The sequence below is a fragment of the Eubalaena glacialis genome, chromosome 17 (assembly GCF_028564815.1).
Source record: "Eubalaena glacialis isolate mEubGla1 chromosome 17, mEubGla1.1.hap2.+ XY, whole genome shotgun sequence".
In the NCBI taxonomy this organism is placed as follows: Eukaryota; Metazoa; Chordata; class Mammalia; order Artiodactyla; family Balaenidae; genus Eubalaena; species Eubalaena glacialis.
In genome coordinates this window covers 81,870,812-81,886,662 of record NC_083732.1, presented here as the reverse complement: position 1 = coordinate 81,886,662, position 15,851 = coordinate 81,870,812, and the positions used below count along the sequence as shown (strand labels likewise).

The following is a 15,851-nucleotide window of genomic DNA, read 5'->3' as shown; positions in this document are numbered from 1 at the left end:
AGATGGAAAAAAATGAGCAGAACTGGTCCAGAGGTCTGGAGAATGTAGACCTTAAACAGGAAGTTCCAACTGAGAGTAATGAATGCTTCCGGGAGGTTGGCCGAGAGCACTCTGGGGTGCTGGGGGGTGGCCCAGCTTGACCCTGGGTCGGGGGTGGCGGCAGGTGCTGGGCAGGGAGACCTCCGTGGATGCCCTGGTGCGTACCCCAATGGAGTCTTGGAAGGTAGCTGAGAGTTGGGTGGGGCAGGGCTCCAGCAGAGGCGGGAGCAGGAGCTGGTGGTCGATGCTGCTGGAAGCGGGGAAGGTGGCACATGAGGCACCACTTAGGTGAAATGACATGCCCCGTCGTCACCTTGGGGGCGAAGGGTTGGGAGGAGTCCTGGTCCAGGAAGCGCCTCAGCCTGGTCTCTCCCTCCGGCTCAAAGGCCAGTGGAGAAAGGGTGAGTCCAAGCAGCCCACGTCTTCCTGTTGCTTCTCCAAGCCCAACGTCCTTCCTCTATGGGCTTCCTGACCTGTGCGGCCCTCTAGAAGGCCTTGTTGGCATTTTTAACAAATCACAGTTTCCAGGTTCTTCCAAGCAGTGAGTCTGCACTGAGCAGTCCTGCCAGTCGGCGTTCAACAGAACAGCTTGTAGCTTTCCGAGACCACGGCTCACGCTGGCCATGGTGTCCAGGGTCTGGGCCCAGCAGGCCAGCAGCTGCACTCAGGGTGTTTGTCTGTGAATAATAAGGAGACCTGATAATCACACAGCATCTTCCTTTTAAGAAGGTCAGGATGATTCAACAGGTTACCGTTATGATGATCCAGGGTCTTTCTGAGCTAAACTTGAGTGCTGTTTATTGCTGCTGGGGGTACCCCTATACAGTAGATGGCGGAGCTGGGTACACTGTGGGGTGTCACCCTCTGGGGGTGCGGGGCGGCCCATCTGGGAGAAGATCCCTGAGCTGCAAGTGAAGTGGTTCAGGTCATTTATTCACCCGTGTTGCTTTTAAAAAACACAACAGCCTTTCAGTCCATGCGCCATGTGTGAACAGGCTGGGCTGTGCCCCTGTGTGGAAGGGCCCACCTTGTTGTAGGGTTAGTCCAGAGAAGGCTGTTCAGGAGCTCACGCTTTGTCAAGCCTGCTTCTCTGTGGCTCAGTTACCCTTCCTGCCCTGCCGAGACCCCGTGAGAAAACTCACTGTGGTAGTGTTGTCCAGAGAAACAGAACCGATGGGGTGTGTGTGTGTGTGTGTGTGTGTGTGTGTGTGTGTATAAAATAAGGAACTGGCTCACTGATTCTGGAGGTTGACAGCCAACAAGTCCCAAGATCTGCAGTCAGCAAGTTAGAGACCCAAGAGCCGATGGTGCAGGTTCTACTTTGAGTCTGAAGGCCTGAGAACTAGGAGAACTGATGGTGTGATGGTGTAAATTGCAGTCTGAAAGCCAGCAGGCTTGAGATGCAGGAAGAGCTGATGTTTCCGTTAGAATCGAAGAGCAGGAAAAAAAGAAAAAACCAATGTCCAGCTCAAAAGCAGTCGGGCAGGAGGAATTCCCTCTTATGCAAGGGAGAGTCAGCCCTTCTGCTCTATTCTGGCCTTTGACTGATCGGATAAGGCCCACCCACATCAGGAAGGACAGTCTCCTTTACTCAGTCTGTTCATTTAAATGTTAATCTCATCCAGAAACACCCTCACAGAAACACCCAGAGTAATGTTTGACCAAATATGTGGGCACCCCTTGGCCCATTAAAATTGGCCATCACACATGTTCATGTAGTGCATTTCAGAGTATGTACTCTTTGTCAATGGAAGGTTATTGTTCATCCAGGTTGTTGTTTACTGAGGTACTCAGTTGTCATAGAGACGATTTTGAGTCACAGATTTCGGGGCGATGCGGTAGTTTCTGGGGAGCACGTACACCTTGGTATGTCCTTATTTCTAACTGCAGTTGACATTTCCGTTCACAGTTCAAGAATGAGCGCCCCCTTGCAGGTCCTTGAAAGAGTCACGGCTGAGGAGAGGCAGCCCCCAGGGGTCCTGCACTGCGCACCAGCGCTCCACCTTCACCCCCAGGTCAAGAGCAGCCAGATCATTCTTAGTGGGCCTCCTCCCGTGGAGTAAGGCGTTCAGTAGCGACTGTGATTAGTGGGCCTCTCCGTCGGCAGGCCTGTGTCTCTCTCTGTTCCCGGTCCTGCTTCCCTGCGGCGTCTCCTGGGATTGCCACTCTCCTGCTTTTGTTTTCCCCTGAGGTGCCGGATGCCTCCAAGCTGCCAACAAGTGCGCCAGTGGCGCCGAACACCAGGAAGGAGCAATTAAGACTGCCCAGAGCTGCAGGCACCCCGCCCACCCCCCGCAACGCAGACCCTCAGCCTGGCAGGCCCAGAATTACGCTGCCATCGACTTGTTCAGCATGTCAACCTTTCTTCCCACTTGCTTTAACTGCTGGTTAAAAAAATAAACAAAAAACAAAACCCAAAGCAGAAGTTCTAGCTTTGTCCAAAGCAACCCACCTCTCCTGGCTGCTTCCCTGCGCCCTTTGTCACCTTCGGGCAGGTCGCCTGTGTTGGCTGGCACTGGAGGGTGAGGTCAGGACTCGCCAGCCTCCCTGACGGGCTCAGCACGCAGTGCCAGTCTGAGAGGCACTTTCGGTAGCAGGTCTCACTGGAAGACGTATGTCGGTTGGCAGCCAACACTGGAATTGCTGTTTGTTATTTGCAGTTCATTATTTTTGCGAGGAAATGCAATCCACTCCTGTGGCTAACCACGTACATCAGTTGCCTGTTTGCAAGGCAACTCGGGTCCAGCCTGTCTTGTTTTTCATTTAAGGCCCTGAGTAATGTGGTCCCCGGAAACTCTTTCACATTGTCCGTCTGTACAGGGGCATCTGGTTGGGAGAAGCCGCTCTGCAGAGGAGACCTCTCACGTGCAGCCTCTGGCTTGCGGGGAGCCTCGCTCCTGTGATCCATCCGGAAGGGGAGCCCGGGATGGGCCTCCTGCCCGTCTGGGGGTGGATGTTGAACATCTCATAAGATTTGTGGCAGAAGAATGGGGAGAGGGATCTGGAACGTGATTCGTGTGAGGGTGCAAAAATCTATTTTCATTACTATTTAAAAACAACCACTCCATTCCATGAATTTGATCATTTAACTACACAGCAAGAGACCTGACAGAAGAATCACGTCCAAGCGGGACACTCTTGTAGTCCTTTGAAGATCATAGGAGATATTGGCCGCCCGCATTGCTGTAAAGTGGGACTGAGTTGAGATCTCCCCCCTTGTCCTGCCCACAGACAGGATCGGGTGAAGCCTCCCTGTTCTGTTATCCTTTTAAGCTCCAGTAATCGGTGAGTTAACGGGATATCTTTTTCTAGTTCCTGCAGAGGCTCTGTTGGACTCCTACTGTAAACAGACCTCTCACTGACTTTACCGAAGGCATGGAGGTTACAGGAGAGCCACCCGTTCTTTTCCCTCGGCTCACCTCTCTCGCTCAGACCCTCATTTGTCTTCAGATCACTTGCCTGTGAGTGTGGCAGTGACACATAATTGTGACATTATAATCGCTGGTTTTTATTCTTTTCCTCATAACGAAACCCCGGCATCTTCAGTTGTCTCGTTTGTTTATTCCACTTTCCCATTAGGGTGGCTTTCCCATCGTTGTGGTTCATCTCAGGATTCTTTCTCAGAAGATTAAGGATACATATATAATGTTAAAAGAACTGATAGTAACTACAGTTTCTGTCCTCTGGACGTAACTGCTAGTGTTTTCTCTCCGTCCTCAGCATGTGATGGGAATGGCACGCCCACTCCACGCTCACTGGCTCCGTGGTGTAATTACAGTCATGATGGATTCATGCCTTTGGAAGGCCCGTGCAGGGGAGCCACATGTCTTTTGTAGGTGATCAAATCCGATGCATATTGCAGGGCTGAGGGTATAGGCGTCCCCCGTGCTTCCTGACCCTCAGATGATCTAATTCTGGATTCTCTGTTAGTGGTAGAGATGCCTGCAATCCAGATAGACATCTTTTATCTTTTAATTCCCAGGCCTTTTGATCGCTATATAAATATGGAAGTCTCACTGACTCCTTTTTCTGTTTTTCCCTCTTATCCTACCCCTTCCTGTGAGAACCCGTTTTCAACTGCGTATTTTGATTAGTGAGGTTTGGCTCCTGCCTAAAGAACTTTGCGGTGCAATTTATTTGATCCTGGGGCCCTGCCAGCTTTAATTGTATCAAGCTGCTAATTACACACACAGGTAGCCTCTTCAAATATTTGCATACTTCACATTCCTTATAGAGCGTTTGTCCTGCAGTTGCTGAGTGGTGACCTTCAGCATATCGATCGAGACAGTTCACTCAGGGTCTTGGCGATGGGTTACTCTCCCCTGTCACTTAATGCCAGCTCTTGTCCTTTGTGAGCCTTCATTAATTCTCCCTTAGCCATTTGAATCTTTTCTTTTTCTTTGTCTTAAATAAAACTTCCTTCAGAGATTTCTGTTTCTGGTATGATTTCTGATGGCTGATACTCAAAACTACTTCCTTTCATAGCTCTTTTATGACTTGCTGAGCCCCTTTATTCCATAGCAGTGACTGAAAATTCCATTTCTTTGTGAAATTTTAAAAGTGAAAGTACATTCCATGATATACCTGTGGCCATATGGGAAATTGTCTGAAAAAATAGAGAATAAAGGCTTTTTCCCTATCCCATTCTGACACTCTTTTTCATATAGAACATCTTTAGCTGACCTGAAGATCTCAATTATTGAACTTTGCTTCTCTTTCCCTTTTTCTATGACCCAATTTTCCCATTACGCCCCAGGAAGCTGCAGCTCGGTTGGTGCGATTTGCAGAATCCCACTTTACTTGAGTTTTAATACTGCTGTGCTTGTTACTGTTTGCTCGGGTGCCCATTTCCTGGTCCACGTCCTTGGCCAAGGCAGGTGGGTTTTATTTGCTTCCTCCCCTCTTTGCAGCTTCCCCTTTGCTGGCTGACATCGCTCAGTCTGCTTGAGGTTGGGGGCAAAGGCAGGGCTGTGATGGCCCTGGTAGGAGAAGCCAGAACTGTAGTCACCATCCGAAGGGCTCTGGTCCAGCCTTCCTTGGGTTCAGCCCGGAGCTGTGCTGCTGCAGGCTGACTCTTGCGCTTCTCTCCCCCTGGGGCAATAGCCTCCATGCTAGCCGGAGGCGGTCCCCTAAGCAGGACTCTTAGTGTCCTGCGTTGCGGACTCCACACCTCTTCCCCCCCCCCCCCATCCAGTTTCCCCATCTAGTAAATGCACGCGCTCCATTCCAGCTGCTGGGGGTCTGTCTTCCCTCCTCGGCCTCTCTCAGCCCCACATCTGATCCATCAGCAAGCTCGCTCCCAGCTGTGGGCGCTCCCTTCACTACGCACCTTAAATCATCCCTCTGGCCCCAGGCTGCCGCCTCCAGTAAGCCCTGACTATGCAACACGCGGTCCCCGGGCTGGCAGCGTAGGCACAGGGGGCTCGTTAGAAATGCAGAACGTCTGGCTCCCCCTCAGACCTGCTGAATCATCGTAGCGTCGTCCCCGTCCCCTGGCGGCCCGCGTGCACGGTGGAGCCCGAGGGGCTCTGCTCGGAGCTGTCAGCCTTCCTCCCTGGTCACAGGCCTTGCTCTTCCCCTCGCTCCTTACTGTCCCTCCTGCTGCTCTAAGATGCAGTTTTCAGACAGAGCCATCTTTTCAAAATGTGAATCAGATCCCGGCATCCCTCCCTGAAAATGCTCCAGTAACTTGAAAGTCTCTGGTAAACTGGGATGGGACCTCGCCCTGGCCTCCCGGCCCCACAGCAGCCGGCCTCCCGCGGCATCTCCTCGCTCTGGATGCACCGGCCCACCTGGCTGCTCTGTGCCCACCTCCAGGCCTCCGCGCCGGCCGCGCCCCATACCCCGGGGGCTCCTGCCTCCCCTCGGCGGGGCTGACTCCTGGCCCGGGCTCGGCCCTCTCAGGTCCTGTCAGGCCCGTCCTCCGGAACCTGTGACTGCGACGAGCCGTCACCGCCCGGACTGTGCTGTGAGATGGCACAGTGGGGTTGAGCCGGGGGACGGGCCAGGTGGGCCTGATCCAGTGCCCTGAGCCCTTGAAGGCAAGGAACTGCCTCACCTGGGGGCAGGCGTCAGTGCGATTAGAAGCCGGAGGATTTGTGTTTTGAGCCGCTGCCTCTATGGTAGTTTTATGGTGGTGATAGAAAGCGAACATGGTCACGGACCGCGTGGGCAGAGAAGCACCCGTTGTTAACAGCCACGTGCCTGCGGCGCCCGCCCTGGCCGCTCTGGTGCACCTGCGAGGAGGGGCACCAGGAGGCCTTAGGGGGCTTCCTGCTTCTCCAGGAGCCCCAAGTCCACCCCCCTGAGTAACCAGAGAAGCAGGTGGAGGCGTGGCCATCCAGCGCGAGAAGACCGCTCTGCCCCTTCCACGGAAAAGCAGAGGCTCAGAGAGGGAGCCCCGCTGTGGGCCTGTCATGGACAGTGGCCTGGATCTGAGACTCTGGGCCGGACCACCCGGTCCGATTGTGGCCCTCCCTCCCCAGTCGGGAAGTAGGAAGGGGATGTTTACAGAGGGGCTGGCCCTGGGCAGGGGGCCGAAGCTCCCCTCCCGTCTGTCTAGGTCATGGGGAGAATTGGGGGGTGGGCAGGAGTCAGTTCTCAGAGACTGTGCCACCAGCCGTATCTTAGGTAGTCGGTTTGCGCACCCGCCTTTTCTCCCCAGCAAGTTGGACGAGGTCTGTAGCACTTAGCTTGGGGCCTGGCACATTAGAAAGGCCTCACGAGCGTTCAGAAGCACCACTGGGGGATCAGACTCGGGAAGCCGAGCTGGGTGGGCTGGGGGTGCCCTCGTCGGGACCCAGCTGAGCAGCCTGGTGATTTCCAGCTGCTGTGGGTCCCCCGCCTGGGGAGCCTCAGGCCTCCGAGACAGGGGCCCTCCCTGGATGAACAGCGCACGGGGGTCTCCCGAGAAGCCCATTTCGGGGGTCACGCCGGGCCAGGTCACAGTGCGTGGAGGAGGCCACAGCTCGGAGCCAGGCGGCCTGGGTGTGACCCCGCGTCTGTCACCTCGTGGTGATGACTAGGGACAAAGCACTTCTCTTTGAACTTCTGTTTTCTCATCTGTAAAGTGGCAAAATAATAGAACCTACCCCATAGGGCTAATGTACGGGTTATGCGTAATTATGCAAATGAAGCAGTTGGCAGGGAGCCTGGCGCTGGTTCGGTCTAATCTTAGCTCCTGTCATAGCTCCTGACGTAGCTCCTTAACCCCTGTCTGAGCTCATCGAGTTGCTCGTAGAATTCAGCCATAACTGTTTGTGCTTCTGGAAGCTTCTCAGCAAGCAGGTGCTGATGCAGCCGTCCAGGCCCTGTGCTCAGCAGCAGGAGTCCCAGGGCGGATGAAACACTGCCTGCTTCATAGGAGAGTCTGTTGCTGGGTCCAGGCAGGTGGTTGCATTATGTAAACTGCCGTGTTTGTGGCTGGAGACAGTTTGACCCCTTACCACGTGCAGTTGTTGTGACATTCTGGGTCATTCTCTGGAGAAGGCCCTCGAGGAGGCTGATTTGGAAGAGCTGGTGCTGAGTGGCATCATGCAACCGCTTGCCCAAAGTAACGGGGAGTTGGGTGAGGGGCTCTGAGCCAGAAGGGGCACCAGACTTGAGAGCAGGCAAAGGGAGAAGGGCCAGAGAGAGTCGAGGTGGGCAGGTCTCCCTACTCGGAGAGAGAAGTACCAGTAGGAGGGAAACGGGCAAGTGGCTTTGAGGAGCAGGAGGCGGCATCCACGCAGAGTTTCAGGGCGGGGTCTTAGGCTGCTCACGTCAGCTCACAGGGTGGGTGTCAACACTGCACTGGCCTCAGAGTAAGACCATCAGCAGTCCCTTGTTCTGTTCTTAGACCTACTTTGCCACTAATGAACTTACCTGGGTGAGTTTGAGGAGCCATTGAAGTGGTTTATGTTTTGTTATGATAAACATCCTTTAAACAGAACGCGCGGATGTGCTCCATCACTGGGAATTTGGTCTGCCTTTCTCCCTCGGGTGAGGGCGGCGACTTGGAGGTCCAGGGAGGAACAGGGCGCGTCCTGCCAGCTCCGTGTCCTTGCCCATGGGGTCTTGTGGAGGTTGCCCGTCACCTGTGTAAAAGGACAGGGAGAGGAACTGCTAGAGGAAACAGTTTGTTAAATCGGGGGGAGAAGAGTCTACACCGGCTGAGGAGAGAAGCCCGTGCCTCCCCAGCACAGAGGGGGTGGCAGAGGGAGGGGGTCCACTGCCCCACGTCTCCATCGAGCACCTGCCCGTCAGGTTGGGGGGGGCGGGGTCTGGTGAGCATCAGGAGGGTGGAGGCCTTTTGTCCTGAGCGGCGTGCAGAGAGAGATGTTCGCAAACTGCTGTGGAGGGGAGTTCAGTGAGAACAATATCGGAAGCCCTGCCTGACCCCGGGAGTGGCCCATCTGTGGACGGGCCACCAGGCAGAGGTGAGGCTTTCGGAGAAGCATGGCCCCCTGGGCCAGGTGCCTGACAGGGGTGCAGAGCCCAGGCAGTGCATGGTACTAAGTGGAATTCAATGTAGTGTGCTGAAAGGTCACCAACGTGTACATTATGCACGATAGACTTGTCTAAATATCAGAAGGTATTCAGAGGCGGTCAGAAGCTACCGCCTGCCTCCTTCCCTGTCGCTGTGAATATGCTCTGTTTGAGCTCGGTTTGAAAAGATCTCCTGGGGCAGACATTAGAAGAATTCAAGTCAGGCATGTGTGGAGTGCCTACTATAAACCACGTGCTGTGTGGACATTGTCTGGGCGTGGGTGTGCTAATCGTGCACCCTGGGGGGCGGTGGGGAGGTGGGGCTGGTGGGGACACCGCCCCTGGAGGGGATGACACACCGCTAGCAGTTGTGAGCACCGCACACTGCTTACCACTCACCCTGCGCCAGGCCCCGGGCGCCCCACCATCTCTTATTCTCACATGGGCTGAGACAGACCACGCTGCCCTTCCCATTGTACCACCACTTACAAGAGAAGGAGGGAGTCTTCTTTCCTCGGTCACGTGGTTATCGCGATCACACTCACCTGTGCTTAGACTCCTGAGAAACACAGGGTGTCCTGGCTGTGCACACCCTCTTTCCGCTGCTCACGCACCTGCCTCTAAACTCAGCTGCCTACCGAGTTGGTTTGGCCAACGGGCAAGCCTTTCCATCCTCATCCTATGATGGGCTTGGGGCCAGTAGGAGGCACCTCTCTTCCTATTTCCAGGCCCCTCTGTCACAGCAAAGAGAGTGGGACCTGTCTGTCCCCTGCAGGCCAGGACCCCATGGACAAGGCCACCCTATGCAGGGGGCTCCCAGGTGCTCTGGGGCCTCAGCATGGGGTGGCCGAGTGTCGGCCAGCTGGACCCTGCAGCGTCTCCGAGAGGCAGGGCACACACGTGGGGACTGGCGGGGACTGTTTTTAGTGAGCTGTCTTTACAACCCGGGCTTTGGACTGTTTATGGGGTCTACAGAAAAGAAAATGTCTGCTGTCTCCTTACAATCAAGAGAGAAATAGGGTGGAGGGGAGACATTAGGACGTCTCCTCACGAGAGATGCCTTGCCTGACGCGGGCATGCATCGCAGCCCTCCTCACTTCCCATGCATTCTTTCTTTTTTTTAAAACACTTTAAATCTTCATTGCTGTATGGAATGGTTTCTTCCTGCCTATGAATATCTTTTGGTATTTCCACAAGTTTCTCGCACATAATATTTACCCCTTTTTTGGGTACCATATATATGTGTACAGTTTTAGAGTTGGGAATTTACGATGCTTTTTTATAAACCACATTCGGTTATAAATTCAGGATAGTATTTACCATTTCCCTTTGTTTCCGACATATGCAACGCCACACCTGACCTAGGGTCGTGACAGTAAATGTGCTTGCTTATTAACCTTGTAAAATGGGTCTGCAGTCCCCTTTTGAGAATGCTAGAGGAACCTCTTGTTTGGTTGTAATTAGAGCAGTGAGTGAAACCCTCACTGCTGTAAAAAGTAAGGCTCCTTCCCCAGAGCTTAAACACACATAGGGGAGTATTTCGCCTGAAAGGACTGACGGCAGTGTTCTTTTTTTTTTTTTTAATTTTATTTTATTTATTTTTTTATACAGCAGGTTCTTATTAGTCATCCATTTTATACACATCAGTGTATACATGTCAATCCCAATCTCCCAATTCATCCCACCACCACCACACCCACCCCCCGCCACTTTCCCCCCTTGGTGTCCATACGTTTGTTCTCTACATCTGTGTCTCTATTTCGGCCTTGCAAACCGGTTCATCTGTACCATTTTTCTAGATTTCACATATATGCGTTAGTATAGATATTCGTTTTTCTCTTTCTCACTTACTTCACTCCGTATGACAGTCTCTAGGTCCATCCACGTCTCTAAAAATGACCCAATTTCGTTTCTTTTTATGGCTGAGTAATATTCCATTGTATGTATGTAACACATCTTCTTTATCCATTCATCTGTCGATGGGCATTTAGGTTGCTTCCATGACCTGGCTATTGTAAATAGTGCTGCAATGAACATTGGGGTGCATGTGTCTTTTTGAATTATGGTTTTCTCTGGGTAGATGCCCAGTAGTGGGATTGCTGGGTCATATGGTAATTCTATTTTTAGTTTCTTAAGGAACCTCCATACTGTTCTCCATAGTGGCTGTATCAATTTACATTCCCACCAACAGTCCAAGAGGGTTCCCTTTTCTCCACACCCTCTCCAGCATTTGTTGTTTGTAGATTTTCTGATGATGCCCATTCTAACCACTGTGAGGTGATACCTCATTGTAGTTTTGATTTCCATTTCTCTGATAATTAGTGATGCTGAGCAGCTTTTCATGTGCCTCTTGGCCATCTGTATGTCTTCTTTGGAGAGATGTCTATTTAGGTCTTCTGCCCATTTTTGGATTGGGTTGTTTGTTTTTTTCATATTGAGCTGCATGAGCTGTTTATGTATTTTTGGAGATTAATCCTTTGTCCGTTGATTTTTTTGCAAATATTTTCTCCCATTCTGAGGGTTGTCTTTTCGTCTTGTTTATGGTTTCCTTTGCTGTGCAAAAGCTTTGAAGTTTCATTAGGTCCCATTTGTTTATTTTTGTTTTTATTTCCGTTACTCTAGGAAGTGGGTCCAAAAAGATCTTGCTGTGATTTATGTCAAGGAGTGTTCTTCCTATGTTTTCCTCTAAGAGTGTTACAGTGTCTGGTCTTACATTTAGGTCTTTAATCCGTTTTGAGTTTATTTTTGTGTATGGTGTTAGGGAGTATTCTAATTTCATTCTTTTACATGTAGCTGTCCAGTTTTCCCAGCACTACTTATTGAAGAGACTGTCTTTTCTCCATTGTGTATCCTTGCCTCCTTTGTCATAGATTAGTTGACCATAGGTGCGTGGATTTATCTCTGGGCTTTCTATCCTGTTCCATTGATCTGTATTTCTGTTTTTGTGCCAGTACCATATTGTCTTGATTACTGTAGCTTTGTAGTATAGTCTGAAGTCAGGTAGTCTGATTCCTCCAGCTCCATTTTTTTCCCTCAAGATTGCTTTGGCTAGTCAGGGTCTTTTGTGTCTCCATACAAATTTTAAGATTTTTTTGTTCTAGTTCTGTAAAAAATGCCATTGGTAATTTGATAGGTATTGCATTGAATCTGTAGATTGCTTTGGGTAGTATAGTTATTTTCACAATGTTGATTCTTCCAATCCAAGAGCATGGTATATCTCTCCATCTGTTTGTGTCATCTTTGATTTCTTTCATCAGTGTCTTATCGTTTCCTGCATGCAGGTCTTTTACCTCCTTAGGTAGGTTTATTCCTAGGTATTTTATTCTTTTTGTTGCAGTGGTGAATGGGATTGTTTCCTTAATTTCTCTTTCTGATCTTTCGTTGTTAGTGTATGGGAATGCCAGAGATTTCTGTGCATTAATTTTGTATCCTGCAACTTTACCAAATTCATTGATTAGCTCTAGTAGTTTTCTGGTGACATATTTAGGATTTTCTATGTATAGTATCATGTCATCTGCAAACAGTGACAGTTTTACTTCTTTTCCAATTTGGATTCCTTTTATTTCTTTTTCTTCTCTGATTGCCTTGGCTAGGACTTCCAAAACTATGTTGAATAATAGTGGCGGGAGTGGACATCCTTGTCTTGTTCCTGATCTTAGAGGAAATGCTTTCAGTTTTTCACCATTGAGAATGATGTTTGCTGTGGGTTTGTCGTATATGGCCTTTATTATGTTGAGGTAGGTTCCCTCTATACCCACTTTCTGGAGAGTTTTTATCATAAATGGGTGTTGAATTTTGTCGAAAGCTTTTTCTGCACCTATTGAGATGATCATATGGTTTTGTTTTTTTTTTTTTAATTTTATTTATTTATTTATTTATGGCTGTGTTGGGTCCCCGTTTCTGTGCGAGGGCTTTCTCCAGCTGTGGCAAGCGGGGGCCACTCTTCATCGCAGCGCGCGGGCCTCTCACTATCGCGGCCTCTCCCGCTGCGGAGCACAGGCTCCAGACGCGCAGGCTCAGCAACCATGGCTCACGGGCCCAGCCGCTCCGCGGCACGTGGGATCTTCCGGGACCAGGGCCCGAACCCGTGTTCCCTGCATTGGCAGGCGGATTCTCAACCACTGCGCCACCAGGGAAGCCCGATCATGTGGTTTTTATTCTTCAGTTAGTTAATATGGTGTATCACATTGATTGATTTGCATATACTGAAGAATCCTTGCATCCCTGAGATAAACCCCAGTTGATCATGGTGTATGATCCTTTTTTTTTTTTCTCTTATATCTGTTCAGGCAAGAACTGTTAGTCCACTCTACTTTTATTTTACTCTCATTAAATTTTCCTATTATGGTAGTATTTTTTATAAAGGAATTTATAAATTGAATTAAAAGAAACTTCCACTGAAGAGACTCAACAAGTAAAAATAATTACTGAAATAATCGTTTAAAGAAAGTATTTCCCCAGAGAAGTCTTCACCAAGTGTATGATCCTTTTAATGTGTTGGTGGATTCTGTTTGCTAGTATTTTGTTGGGGATTTTTGTATCTATATTCATCAATGATATTGGTCTGTAATTTTCTTTTTCTGTAGTATCTTTGTCTGGTTTTGGTATCAGGGTGATGGTGGCCTCATAGAATGTGTTTGGGAGTGTTCCTCCCTCTGCAATTTTTTGGAAGAGTTTGAGAAGGTTGGGTGTTAGCTCTTCTCTAAATGTTTGATAGAATTCACCTGTGAAGGAATAAAGACACAGACTAAGACAGTGGACTTGAGGACATGGGGAGGGGGAAGGGTAAGCTGGGACGAAGTGAGGGAGTGGCATGGACATATATACACTACCAAATGTAAAATAGATAACTAGTGGGAAGCAGCCACATAGCACAGGGAAATCAGCTCAGTGCTTTGTGACCACCTAGAGGGGTGGGATAGGGAGGGTGGGAGGGAAACGCAAGAGGGAGGAGATATGGGGATATATGTATATGTATAGCTGATTCACTTTGTTATACAGCAGACACTAACACACCATTGTAAAGCAATTATACTCCAATAAAGATGTTTAAAAAAAAAATGCATGGGAGCAATTACCAACAAGTTACTGCGTAGTTGGGGCTTTGATAAATGAATGATTTAATTGAACTGAACCCAGAGGCTGCATTTACAGTGATTCTTAAGTTTTGGAATTCAGTGCTTGATTTGCATTCCATAGTAAAACTTTTACTCTGAAAAATGTTTTAAGAGGATAAATATTGCTACTGAAATTCCACTAGGAAAGGTAAAGGCAATGCTCTCAGTGGTTTTCTGTAGGTGTGAAGTAAAATTTTTAAGACATACTGTATCGTGACTTTTGTTAACGAGATACTGTGATGTGTTTAAGGCGGCCTTGAATCCAGAGATAGTAGATCAAACTCCACACATCAGTGACTCATAGGTTTAAGAAACTTTAGGTGTCTGGCATGTCATTATTTTTCAGAAAAATTATTATTTGTACTATTTTGGAGGGGGACCCTGAGGCACTGATTTTACCTTCTTGGGTTATGTAATATTTTAACTACCTTAATGAGCTTTTTGTTAGCAGCAGCCTCAAAATATGACAGTGCTGTCTCTTAAAACTCAAGAACTAAAAAGTTTCCAAATATATTCATTTAAAAAATATTCTCTGTGCTATGAGAACCAAATAAAATGTAACACATTAAATAAAGTTCTTCCTATTCAAAAAAAAAAGGAATTTACCTGTGAAGACATCTGGTCCTGGACTTTCATTTGTTGGAAGATTTTTGATCACAGTTTCAATTTCGTTACTTGTGATTGGTCTGTTCATATTTTCTATTTCTTCCTGGTTCAGTCTTGGAAGGTTATACCTTTCTAAGAATTTGTCCATTTCTTCCAGGTTGTCCATTTTATTGGCGTAGAGTTGCTTGTAGTAGTCTCTTATGATGCTTTGTATTTCTGTGGTGTCTGTTGTAACTTTTCCTTTTATAATTTCTAATTTTATTGATTTGAATCCTCTCCCTCTTTTTCTTGATGAGTCTGGCTAAAGATTTATCAATTCTGTTTATCTTCTCAGAAAACCAGCTTTTGGTTTTATTGATCTTTGCTATTGTTTTCGTTGTTTCTATTTCATTTATTTCTGCTCTGATCTTTATGATTTCTTTCCTTCTACTAACTTTGCATTTTGTTTGTTCTTCTTTCTCTAGTTCCTTTAGGTGTAAGGTTAGATTGTTTATTTGAGACTTTTCTTGTTTCTTGAGGTAGGCTTGTATTGCTATAAACTTCCCTCTTAGAACTGCTTTTGCTGCATCCCATAGGTTTTGGATCGTCGTATTTTAATTGTCATTTATGTCTAGGTATTTTTTGATTTCCTCTTTGATTTCTTCAGTGATCTCTTGACTATTTAGTAATGGATTGTTTAGCCTCCACGTGTTTGTGATTTTTACATTTTTTTCCCTGTAATTGATTTCTAATCTCATAGTGTAGTGGTCAGAAAAGATGCTTAATATGATTTCAGTTTTCTTAAATTTACCAAGGCTTGATTTGTGACCCAGGATGTGATCTATCCTGGAGAATGTTCCATATGCACTTGAGAAGAAAGTGTAATCTGCTGTTTTTGGATGGAATGTCCTATAAATATCAATTAAGTCTATCTGGTCTGATGTGTCACTTAAAGCTTGTGTTTCCTTACTAATTTCCTGTCTGGATGATCTTTCCATTGGTGTACGTGGGGTGTTAAAGTCCCCCACTATTTTTGTGTTACTGTCGATTCCCTCTTTTAGAGCTGCTAGCATTTGCCTTATGTATTGGCGTGCTCCTATGTTGGTGCATATATATTTATAATTGTTATATCTTCTTCTTGGATTGATCCCTTGATCATTATGTAGTGTCCTTCCCTGTCTCTTGTAACATTCTTTATTTTAAAGTCTATTTTATCTGATATGAGTATTGCTACTCCAGCTTTCTTTTGATTTCCATTTGCATGGAATACCTTTTCCCATCCCCTCCCTTTCAGTCTATATGTGTCCCTAGGTCTGAAGTGGGTCTCTTGTAGACAGCATATATATGGGTCTTATTTTTGTATCCATTCAGCAAGCCTGTGTCTTTTGGTTGGAGCATTTAATCCATTCACGTTTAAGGTAATTATCGATATGTATGTTCCTATGACCATTTTCTTAATTGTTTTGGGTTTGTTTTTGTAGGTCCTTTTCTTCTCTTGTGTTTCCCACTTAGAGAAGTTCCTTTAGCGTTTGTTGTAGAGCTGGTTTGGTGGTGCTGAATTCTCTTAGCTTTTGCTTGTCTGTAAAGCTTTTGATTTCTCCATCAAATCTAAATGAGATCCTTGCCAGGTAGAGTAATGTTGGT

At 48.0% G+C, this 15,851-nt stretch overlaps 1 protein-coding gene across 18 annotated transcripts in view; it reads left to right on the top strand.

Moving 5' to 3' along the window:
- ZFAT (zinc finger and AT-hook domain containing) overlaps positions 1 to 15,851 on the top strand; it is a 452,145-nt gene that overhangs the window by 244,871 nt on the left and 191,423 nt on the right. The window contains exon 25 of one of the 18 annotated variants that reach the window (XM_061172117.1): positions 1,949 to 2,240. The exons of the other annotated variants lie outside the window; for them this stretch is intronic. Coding sequence (XP_061028100.1) covers positions 1,949 to 1,981 — 33 coding nt within the window. The 3' untranslated portion in view covers positions 1,982 to 2,240. Of the gene's footprint in view, positions 1 to 1,948; positions 2,241 to 15,851 lie in introns of those variants that run through there. 18 annotated transcript variants of the gene reach the window in all.